Source organism: Gigantopelta aegis, chromosome 1 (genome assembly GCF_016097555.1).
Source record: "Gigantopelta aegis isolate Gae_Host chromosome 1, Gae_host_genome, whole genome shotgun sequence".
In the NCBI taxonomy this organism is placed as follows: Eukaryota; Metazoa; Mollusca; class Gastropoda; order Neomphalida; family Peltospiridae; genus Gigantopelta; species Gigantopelta aegis.
The window spans coordinates 41,633,596-41,646,482 of NC_054699.1; the positions used below are offsets into that span (position 1 = coordinate 41,633,596).

The following is a 12,887-nucleotide window of genomic DNA, read 5'->3' on the forward strand; positions in this document are numbered from 1 at the left end:
AAGCCCCCCGCCCCCCACCCCCTAGACTAAGGACTTCCTTCATTAAAAAAATGTAATAATTATAAAATTAGTTCATTTTTTATTTGTCATGTAATTTAATTTCTATGTTGAGAGGCCCCCGAACCTGAGGTGCCCCGGGCCCCTGCCCCCCAAGGTCTAAATCCGGCCCGGATCACAAAACACACAATAACCAGTGGAATACACCAGTTAGATAGTAATTACATTTGTCTGACAATTCTGGATAAAAGGTGAGGTCAAGTTCAGGACAAAAGAGAGAAAAAAATAAAATAAATCGATGGTAAAGTTTTTGTTTAACAACAACACTAGAGAACATTAATTTATTAATCGTCGGCTATTGGACATCACATTTGTTAATTCTGAAATACAAATCTTAGAGAAAACATGCTATATTTTTTTCCATTAGCAGCAACGTATCTCTATATGCACTTTCCTGTATGCAGGGCAGCATATACCACAGTCTTTGTCATACTAGTCATGGGACACTGGCTGCAATGGGGGGAAACCCAATCAAAGAATGGATTCACCGAGGCGGTTCAATCCTATTACCCACGCCCTCAGTCAAGTGCTCTACCCACTTAGCTAGATCCCCCATTATGATAAAATGGAAAGAAGGAAATGTTTTATTTAACGACGCATTCAACACATTTTATTTAGTTATATGGCATCGGACATAGGTTAAGGACCACACAGATATTGAGAGAGGAAACCCACTGTCACCACTTCACTCTTTTTGATTAGCAGCAAGAGATCTTTTATATGCACCACCCCACAGACTGGATAGGACATACCACAGCCTTTGTTAAACCAGTTATGGAGCACTGGCTGGAACAAGAAATAGCCCAATGGGTCCAGCGACGGGGATCGATCCTAGACCGACCGCGCATCAAGTCACAGATGGAAAACATTTTCAACTTATTTTCATGTTTATATTCAATTAATGTTAAAGCACGCTGCCCTGGGCACACACACCTCAGCTATTTGGGCGGGCTGTCCAGGACAGTTGGTTAGTTATTAGTGGTTAGTGAGACAGAAGAGGGTGTAGTGATCTTACACCTACCCATTGAGTCAATAAAACTCTCGCTCAGTGTGGGAGCTGGTACCGAGCTGCGAACCCCGTACCTATCAGCCTTATATCCGATGGCTTAACCATGACACCACCAAGGCCGGTCAATGGAAAACAAAACAAGAAAAACACATCTCATTCTGTTACTGTTTTATTGCATAAATATGAAAGAAGCAAAACTGTTAGCGTGACATTCTCCTACGAAGTCTACAAAGTAAACAACCAGATGTAGCAGCCACATTAAATGTTAACGTCTTTCACAAGCCTGACCAGCAAGTCAATGAACCAAGGGCGAACACAGAGAACATTTTAAACAGGGGACAATGGCGAAAAAGGAAAAAGGCCAACTACTAAAAAGTGCACGACAATCAAATATGGCATTCGAGAAAAGAAATTGTTAAATAAAAGTAGCACTGGAATTTGTTTTAAGGAGGGGGAGGGGGGAGGGTGGAGGTGTATTCCTAGTTCTCCTCCCGGATCCACCCTTGTTAAACAGTTACAAATGTCCAATATCATGATTAACACACAAAGTTCAGATGCGCAAAGCAATCCTCAAAATTAAGATGTTTATGGTCTATCAAAAAAGAAACCTGACAACAATGCTGAAAATATCGGTCTATAAAAAAAACCCTATGCGAACAATGATCAAAAATCAGTTGAGTCTATAAAAAAAATATACTAGAACGTTGCTCAAAACATCAGACCAGTCTATAAAAAAAACCTCTGATAACACTGGTCAAAATATTGGTCTATTAAAAAAACCTCATGAGAACAATTCTCAAAACATCAGACCAGTCTATTAAAAAAATCTGAGAACACTGCTGAAAACATCAGACCAGTCTACAAAAAACCCTCTGAGAACACTGGTCAAAATATCGGTCTATAAACCCCCCTCCCCAATGAGAACAATTCTCAAAACATCAGACCAGTGTATAAAAAAAATCTGAGAACACTGCTCAAAATATTGGTCTGTAAAACCCCCAGTCAGTTCAGTCTATAAAAAACCTCTTTTAGAACGCTGCTCAAAAGATCATGGCAACCCAGGCAAAAATTAGCATGGTTCCTCCGTACGGCGTGATCCAGCGAATCCGCGTGTCCCCGGTCAGGGCGTGGTAGTAGCAGCTACCGCTGAACATTATCATCCCCGCCGTCATCATGGTGCCCACCTGAAAGGTAACAAATAGTGCTATTGTGGTAGTGCATCAGGGCTCGTACTTAGTAACGACGGCACCGATGCTAATTGCCGTCATTGAGATATAAATTGATGAAGTAGAGAGCAGTGTGTGAGTAGGTGTGTGTGTGTGTGTGGGGGGGGGGGGGTATGTGTGCATGTGTTTGTGTATGTGTGTGTGTCAAAGTGTGTGTGTGTTTCAAAGTGTGTGTGTGTGTGTGAGAGAAAATGTGTGTGTGTCCTGATTAAAAATGTGTTTTTTTGTTTAACGACACCACTAGAGCACATTGATTAATTAATCATTGGCTGATGTCAAATATTTGTTAATTCTGACTCTTATTCATCAGAGGAAACCTGCTACATTTTTCCATTAGCAGCAAGGGATCTTTTATGTGCATTTTCCCACAGACAGAAAAACACATACCACAGCCTTTGACAAGTTGTGGTGCACTAGTTGGACTGAGAAAAAATCCAATCATTTGAATGGTTCCACCAAGGTGGTTCGATCCTGTGACGCAAGAACTTCAGGAGGGCACTCAACCAACTGAGCTAAATTCTGCCACTATGTGCTCGATTATGGAATCAAATTGTAACAGAATCACAAGTTAAATATCAGATATGATAATTGTGCAAACATTTGACATGTCATTTTTTGGGGTGGTTTTTATCAGAATTTATATTTTACCTGCTAGCTCTAAATAACATCCAGAACCAACACACACACACACAGCTTACGTCCCTGATTATGTAATTAAATTATAAGAAAATTATGAGTTAAATATCAGATGAGATAATTGTATATACTACTTTGTGAGTGGTTTGTGTATGTATGTATGTATGTACCACTTGCCACAATAAAAATTAGCTTTATTGTTTAAACAGATATTAATACAAATGTGCCACTTTTCTGACCACACCCACAATTTGAAAATGCATATATATGTAGCTAGTGCATCATACTATTATCTACATAACAACTTGACATACACTCTTACACTCACCAACATTGGACGTCAAGCAAGGCAGGATCCCAGCAGAGTGAATCATACTATTATCTACATAACAACTTGACATACACTCTTACACTCACCAACATTGGACGTCAAGCAAGGCAGGATCCCAGCAGAGTGAATCATACTATTATCTACATAACAACTTGACATACACTCTTACACTCACCAACATTGGACGTCCAGCAAGGCAGGATCCCAGCAGAGTGAATCATACTATTATCTACATAACAACTTGACATACACTCTTACACTCACCAACATTGGACGTCAAGCAAGGCAGGATCCCAGCAGAGTGAATCATACTATTATCTACATAACAACTTGACATACACTCTTACACTCACCAACATTGGACGTCCAGCAAGGCAGGATCCCAGCAGAGTGAATCATACTATTATCTACATAACAACTTGACATACACTCTTACACTCACCAACATTGGACGTCAAGCAAGGCAGGATCCCAGCAGAGTGAATCATACTATTATCTACATAACAACTTGACATACACTCTTACACTCACCAACATTGGACGTCCAGCAAGGCAGGATCCCAGCAGAGTGAATCATACTATTATCTACATAACAACTTGACATACACTCTTACACTCACCAACATTGGACGTCAAGCAAGGCAGGATCCCAGCAGAGTGAATCATACTATTATCTACATAACAACTTGACATACACTCTTACACTCACCAACATTGGACGTCCAGCAAGGCAGGATCCCAGCAGAGTGAATCATACTATTATCTACATAACAACTTGACATACACTCTTACACTCACCAACATTGGACGTCAAGCAAGGCAGGATCCCAGCAGAGTGAATCATACTATTATCTACATAACAACTTGACATACACTCTTACACTCACCAACATTGGACGTCCAGCAAGGCAGGATCCCAGCAGAGTGAATCATACTATTATCTACATAACAACTTGACATACACTCTTACACTCACCAACATTGGACGTCAAGCAAGGCAGGATCCCAGCAGAGTGAATCATACTATTATCTACATAACAACTTGACATACACTCTTACACTCACCAACATTGGACGTCAAGCAAGGCAGGATCCCAGCAGAGTGAATCATACTATTATCTACATAACAACTTGACATACACTCTTACACTCACCAACATTGGACGTGGACGTCAAGCAAGGCAGGATCCCAGCAGAGTGAATCATACTATTATCTACATAACAACTTGACATACACTCTTACACTCACCAACATTGGACGTCAAGCATTGGAGTCAAGCAGGATCCCAGCAGAGTGAATCATACTATTATCTACATAACAACTTGACATACACTCTTACACTCACCAACATTGGACGTCCAGCAAGGCAGGATCCCAGCAGAGTGAATCATACTATTATCTACATAACAACTTGACATACACTCTTACACTCACCAACATTGGACGTCAAGCAAGGCAGGATCCCAGCAGAGTGAATCATACTATTATCTACATAACAACTTGACATACACTCTTACACTCACCAACATTGGACGTCAAGCAAGGCAGGATCCCAGCAGAGTGAATCATACTATTATCTACATAACAACTTGACATACACTCTTACACTCACCAACATTGGACGTCAAGCAAGGCAGGATCCCAGCAGAGTGAATCATACTATTATCTACATAACAACTTGACATACACTCTTACACTCACCAACATTGGACGTCAAGCAAGGCAGGATCCCAGCAGAGTGAATCATACTATTATCTACATAACAACTTGACATACACTCTTACACTCACCAACATTGGACGTCAAGCAAGGCAGGATCCCAGCAGAGTGCATCATACTATTATCTACATAACAACTTGACATACACTCTTACACTCACCAACATTGGACGTCAAGCAAGGCAGGATCCCAGCAGAGTGAATCATACTATTATCTACATAACAACTTGACATACACTCTTACACTCACCAACATTGGACGTCAAGCAAGGCAGGATCCCAGCAGAGTGAATCATACTATTATCTACATAACAACTTGACATACACTCTTACACTCACCAACATTGGACGTCCAGCAAGGCAGGATCCCAGCAGAGTGAATCATACTATTATCTACATAACAACTTGACATACACTCTTACACTCACCAACATTGGACGTCCAGCAAGGCAGGATCCCAGCAGAGTGAATCATACTATTATCTACATAACAACTTGACATACACTCTTACACTCACCAACATTGGACGTCAAGCAAGGCAGGATCCCAGCAGAGTGAATCATACTATTATCTACAAGACAATTTACACTCTTACACTCACCAACATTGGACGTCGAGCAAGGCAGGATCCCAGCAGAGCCACAGAGTGAATCAAATGCTGTTTGTTTCCTACGTTAAACGTCTGTGAAATACACACAAAAAACACATGATCAATACAAAAACTAAATAATGTAACCAAGGCACGGGGTAGAAAACAGACTCAAAATGGACAAAATGCTTTCTGATGGTCAGGGGCCCATCTCACTAAATATCATAAGTTTACGTCTGCTATATAGAGATTATTATACGAGTTTGTGTATCGTACTGATTTTACAAAACAAGTGTCAGGATTTTTGTATTGCCCAAGCGAGAGTAATACATGAATCCTGACACGAGTTTCGTAAAATCAGTACGACTCACATGTGAGTGTAATCATTTCTTTATTATCCATATTATTGTTGTTGTTTTCTTTATGAATAACAAGACCCAACTCAAAATGTTTCAGCCACAACTAGAAGGAGACGAGGAAATGACTTCATATTTCAAATGCACAGTCTGAGCTAGGACTGGAGAAGCAACGTCATAATAGCAGTCAGGCCTTGACTTTAAGTTTTTTCAGTGGGCTACCAGGTTATAAAATCTAGTAGCCCTCAATAAAAATTGGTAGCCCCATAACTTGAAAATAAGAGAGAGAGAGAGAGAAAAAGAGAAAAAACTCAAAATCATATGTTTTTAAAATTATGAGCAATATACTGTGAAATATATATATATATATATATATATATATATGTGTATGTGTATGTATATGTACATGTGTATGTATGTATATATAATGATAATAATAATAATAATAATAATAATCCCTACCTACCTACTCACATTTGAAACTACTGGTCGGAAATGGACAAAACAAACTGTTTTTATGGATGGCCCCAAAGGAGGGGTAAATATGGTATGAATTTTTCTTTTTACATCTAACCACCACCAAAAACCCACCTATAATACCTACATAACTTGTTTGGTACGATTCCAGAAACACACAATAGTATTTTTTTTTTTTTTTTAAAACAAACAAACATTTTAGGCCTCATCTCGTAATGAAGGCTTACAAAATATTATTGAAACACTTCATACGGTTTTCACGTGTAGAACTTGGTCCGAATGGACGTAGAAAGAAAATGTGATTCTGAAGAAAAGTATTTTAATGTGCGTCCTGCACTAGTGAGTAGTGTAGAACTGTCTGCTAATCGTACGATCCTGAAGATCGATATTGCATATTTTAAGACTTAAAATGGCTGTAACTATCTTTAATAGGTGTCATTTTGAACAATCTTAACAAAACTTGCCCTTTATTCCAAAACAATAGCGTTTTTTATTGATGACAATAAACTTGTAAATGCCGTAAGCCAATTATCCTAGACAGGGGATCACCATGTGTGTTTGTGTTATCACGTGACACGATCAGATGCCATTTTGAGCGAGGTTATCGCGCAAAGCAATAGTAAACGATGAGAGAGATTTAATTAAAAATATTTTGTAAGATAGATTAATATTTTTAACATTGAAAACATTTGTCAATTTATACATTTCTTTAACATAATAATAGATATTAATTTTGTAAACAATAAACTGACAATTTGCATAGGTAGCCTAGAAGAAAATAAACAGCGATTGAGTTATGGTTTAGTTTATACTTCAGCTGGCTGCAAATAGTCTTGATAATACAAGGCATCAGTTATAAGTAGGCGTCAAAACAAAGGGCCGTATTGTTGATTGTCATAAATGACTACGAATAGATATCCTATGAGTATGACCCAAATGGAAATTCTATGACCCGTACGAACCCTGTATATCTGACCACTGAACAACTTCAAATTATTTGTATTAGTCCGCTATGTTAAAACAATCATATCACTGGCAAATATATTCCTTTGTTTCTCTTAATCATATTGCGCAACCGCCAACTGTTGGTCAGACTATAGGGGAGCAATTAACAGTTTCAGCAACTCGTGGCACATGAAAAGGTGGAATTTCAGACACCGATGACTTAAACGTCTTGTTGATTGTGGAGTGACTGGACATGTCAAAGCATTTGGTAGCCCGCGGTCTACCAGGATTCGACAACTGGTAGTCCGAGTGAGAAATCGGTAGCCAAAAAACCTCGGGCTACCGCTAAGGTCTAGCCCTGGCATTTATACCGGGTCGTGCATTTACACGTGTTTGCCATCAATTTCACGCAGAAAATTACATCATTACGGAAGCTGGAGTATTTTAAAGACAAAAGAAAATGAAATATGTGTTCTTCTAACTATATTTGTTGAACTATAATAGTAATAAGAATTGTGATTAAGTCGTAGATTTACATTTACGAGATTATTACGATGTTTTGAGAAAAAAGGCCCAGTTTCACAAGCAGTGTTTACTTTTAGTTTTAACAGTATTTCACATATAATTAAGGATTGTCTGTTACATCTTTTACATTCATCGAGGTATGAACCAAAAAGAATCATATGCAAACTGTGTGAATCAGCAAAGCCATTCTCACATACATGTACGTTTGCAGATGATTAATTTGGTTCATACCCAGATGAACGTAAAAAAACAAAACAGACAATACTTATAATTAAATTTGAAACATGCTTACTAATAATAACACTAAAACTTCATATTTTATTTGAAATTATTTTTTGGTTTTAAAAATTAATGCTCAATAAAACAAAGTACCCATATAAAGTGAAGTCATCAGGTATGTACGACCTTCCCTCAAAACTTTATTTTAAGTTCATCGAGAAATGAAGAAACTAAATTTTCTATGGTTCGATTAATGTAATGAGGTTAAGTTGTAATAAATGATATGGAAATTTAATTATTATAAATTATAACGGAGATGCTATAAATATAACATTATCTATAAAAATGGTCACTACAAGTCCAAGTGGAGTATAATTTTGTGCTGCTCAATCTCGAGCATTGTCTCGTCATTTTACTTTGAGCCTTCATATAGTGCTTCAGGTGACCTAGATCACACATTGCAGAATGGCATATCACAGGGAGAAAAAGAAGTTTATTTAACGACACCACTAGAGCACATTAATTAATTTTCAATATTGGCTACTGGATGTCAAACATTTGGTAATTCTGACATATAGTCTTAGAGATGAAACCTGCTACGTTTCCATTAGTAGCAAGGGATCTTTTATATGCACCATCAACAGACAGGATAGCACATACCATGACCTTTGATATACCAGTTATGGTGCACTGGCTGGAATGAGAAATAGCCCAACGGGCCAACTGTCAAGGATCGATCCAAGACCAACAGAGCAACAAGCGAGCGTTTTACGACTGGGCTATATCCCACCCCATCACAGGGAGAAAAATAATCTTAACTATACGATATATTCTAAGTGCTTAAATATTAAAAATATACTCGATATTGCCACATTATTTTGGCAATACATGTACAGTCAAATCTGCTTAATTGCATAGCCCCGGTGCGTGTCAAATTTATGCCAATAACCGGTATAACTGATTATCCGATAGAGCCCCACTTCCAGATTATAACCAACGGTAAACTTTACAAATGACTTGTGGGCAGTCTATGGTACTCTTCACTGCAGAACACCGTCTGAATGCCGATACATGTATGCATTTCATTTGTTTATACATGTATTTTAAAATAATAATAAATAAAATAACAGTATAAATGTTGTAAGATCAAATAGTTTTAATTTTGCATTGTTACAAATCTGCGGTTGTGTTTATTGATGCTACTTAAATATTCATGTTGCAGTTTGTTGCACACGGCTTTTCCACGGTTCACACCTATTGTTCTGAGGGGTGTTGAGTAGTGAAACCATGTTACTTGGCAAAGCGCAATTTCCACATGCAGGCGAAATAAACATAGCTTAAATTAGCAACTGTTAATTGTTAACCGATTTCAGTCACAGTGTACTAATGTTACAGTATATTTTACGATATATTCTAAGTGCTTAAATATTAAAAATATACTCAATATTGCCACATTATTTTGACAATACATGTATTTAAAAATAATTATAATATTATCAACAAATCTTGATTGTTATCTAGTTACCTCTTTCAGAGCTTCATCCGCATCGCTAGTCCGGAACGCTGAAACACAAACAGAGATTTGAAAATTATAAATGAGTTTTTACAATCTGTCAAAATTTTCCGCTCATCCAAATCTACATATCAGTGATAGAAATAAGTAGAATGTTTTAGTAGTGCACCGGACAAATACATCTAGAAATCTACTTGTCCACCAATATTTTCACTTGTCCAAATAAATGGTTTCTTTCATTCAAGCACCAGGATAATGTTTTTGATTGCTCAAAATGAAACACCACTTAATATTTTACTTGAGCAAATTCAGGTAACCCATTTCTTTTTTTTGTGTAACCTATTATGTCCACATAAATGGTCTCTTTAATTCAACACGAGAAAAAGAAAATAGGTTATGCAAAATCAGATTTGCGCAAGCAAAATTATCGTTCTCGCAATTTTCAAGGGTCTGCACACTGATTTATTAAGCATCAGCTACTGGATGTCAAACATACAAAGGCTGTGGTATGTGCTATCCTGTCTGTGGGATGGTGCATATAATATGTCAGAATTACCAAATGTTTAACATCCAATAGCCGATTTTGAAAATTAGTAGTGCAAGAGACTTGTAATACAATCATGTACTTTCCCACTAACAGGACAGCACATACCAAGCCCTTTGATATACCAGGGGAAAAAAACAAATAAAAAAAGAATGGGTCCACTGACATGATTCGATCCTACGACACAGACACTACAGGCAAACATTCTACCAACTGAGCTAGATGGAACTTGCCCTATATTCCCTCAAATTTATGCATAAATAAAATAAATAAATATATGTGCACAACTTAGAAATTTATATATTTCAGTGAAACTCCTGTAAACCAGACATGCTAGGAAGCAAGTAAAAAGTCTGGTTTTAAGAGGTATCCGGTTTACAGAGGTTCTCTTCTGCACAGATATTTAAACAGGGACCATAAAAAAGTCTGGTTTTGAGGGAATTCTAGTTTACAGAGGGTCTGGTTTTGAGAGGTTTCACTGTATATATATAATATATGTATGTATGTATATATACTAGTATATATATATATACATATATATACCAGCTTTCTGTATTATGTATATCAAAATCAAATGTTTCCTCAACGAACAAGATTTAAGACCAAGAAGACTATACTACCAATTATGGATTCATGGCTATAAGTGCAGGTAGTACAGGTAGTGTCGCTCATAATGCTCTAAAATACATCCCAGTGGTCTTAATTTTGCACACTGTTTCCAAAAGTCTTCCCTCATCCTGTGCTGTTATATTTCCAGCAGGCCCTATTTTTATTTTATTTTTATTTTATTTTTTTGTCAGCCGGATATATATATTTCTTTTGACCTGCTATTAAACACAAAAGAACAGCAGGTTGTATTTTACTAGCTAGTTTAAGCCTTGGGATTTAAGAGTCCAAGGTGCCCTCAAGCCCTTTATTTTATCAAGTGATAAATAAGGACTCGGAGAACCGAAAATCTGTGTGACCTATTTATCAGTTATGCAGAAATAAATTCAGGTACTCCCATTTCCTTTTTGCGTCACACGTTATATATGCAAGTAAATGGTGCTCAAAAAAAAAAAAAAAAAGGTTACACAAAATTAGATTTGTGGGAGCAACCTGCAAACGAAGACATCATTAATTAATTTTCCTGAGGCCTGTAATTTAATTGTTACAAATGACCCCCACCGCAGATATTTGTCTCTGGCAGGGCTAGCTCTAGGTGAGCAAAACATTTTGCCATATTATCTTTAAAAAAAATGAAAAAAAAAACCCGTTATTTTCCTACAAAAGACCAATTATTACTTCAAATTTGTTGACCAAATTAAAATAAAATTTGCCAATTGTTCCTAAAATTCGCTTTCGACAAATTTGGCGAGTGGCAGAGCTAGCCATGCCTGGGAAGCTATATTACGAGAAACGTGAATCGATTCAGTACAACTACTAGTTCATCAAGATAAACGTCTCCGGCACGATATTTATTATTGTGATGTTTATTGCTGTGCCGTAACGTTTATCCATTGGGTTGAATTTTCCATTTGCAATCACAATTTAATAAAATCAGGCATATGTGCTTTATTTAAGAGCCTCACCACGTACAACAACATATTTTAATAAATTTTAGACTAAAATATTAATTACAATACCTTTGGTAACCTTTCCAGGATTAGATGTTTGAAGATGTCACATTTTCACATTTAAAAGTTATTTTTATCCTGGCACATCGAAAATGCGGAATGAAAATATGGCAGAACAACAATTATTCGTATCAAACATTTTACGTACAGCCAATAAAAAGAAATATTTCGGAACTGAATGGAACTGATTATTCATTTTGTTATTTTTGTTTCTATATATGTGCTTTGTGTGGGTTGCATTATATGCATTATTAATATTTATGCCATTAATTTTTTTTTGGGGGGGGGGGGGTATTATTATTTTTTATTATTATTAAAAAAAATCAAATTACTGTCAGTACAGGTCATTACTTATTTTAAGGCTTTCATTGGTTACATGTGTTTCAAAGGTTTTTCTCTTTTCTTTTTTTTCTTAAAATTTTTTTGTTTAATTATTATTGCAGGTCATTAGTTATTTTAAGGGTTTTATTTATTTATTTATTTATTTACTATTAATTTTTGCTCTTTTTTGTTTTAATTTTTTTAGTTATAATTACTGGTTATTAGAACTTATTTTAAGGTTTTTATTCAGTTTAAAAAATGTTTATTATAAATATTTTTTAATTAACTTGCACAACCCCCAACCTAAAAAATCTTTGATTATAATAGTTTCAGTAATCTTTCATATTTCTATTAATCTTTTATAGCAAGTTCTGGGAAAAGGTGTGTGTGTGTGTGTGTGTGTAAAGGAAACATTTATAAATGAAAAAAGCATGTTTTTATTTAGTTAATAATTAAATTAATTAATTAATTATTATTATTATTATTAAATCAATAATTTATTTATTATTTATTTATTATAATTATTAATATTATTCAGCAATTTATTATTTATCAATTAAGTATTAATTAATTTTATGATATTATTTAGTTTTTATTATTAATATTATTAATTTATTATTTATTAATTGATTTTTTAAAAATATTAATTAATTAGCTTATTTATTATTATTTATTTTATATTATTATTATTGTTATTAAACGTGATATTCCATTAAATATCGTATATTATGGAAGACACTCATGAACCTGAGACTAATAATTGTAAAAATAATCCTATTCCGCCAACAGTTTTCAATCACATTT

General features: G+C 35.8%; 1 protein-coding gene across 1 annotated transcript in view; it reads right to left on the reverse strand.

The window, feature by feature from the left end:
- Positions 1-1,219: 1,219 nt before the first annotated feature.
- Positions 1,220-12,887, reverse strand: part of LOC121368132 (transmembrane protein 256 homolog) — a 13,318-nt gene continuing 1,650 nt past the window's right edge. Inside the window, exons 2-4 of the mRNA XM_041492714.1 lie at positions 9,615-9,652; positions 5,580-5,660; positions 1,220-2,250 (exon numbers count right to left, since the gene is read on the reverse strand). Of these exons, the coding sequence (XP_041348648.1) occupies positions 2,107-2,250; positions 5,580-5,660; positions 9,615-9,652 (263 nt within the window). The 3' untranslated portion in view covers positions 1,220-2,106. The remainder of the gene's footprint in view (positions 2,251-5,579; positions 5,661-9,614; positions 9,653-12,887) is intronic.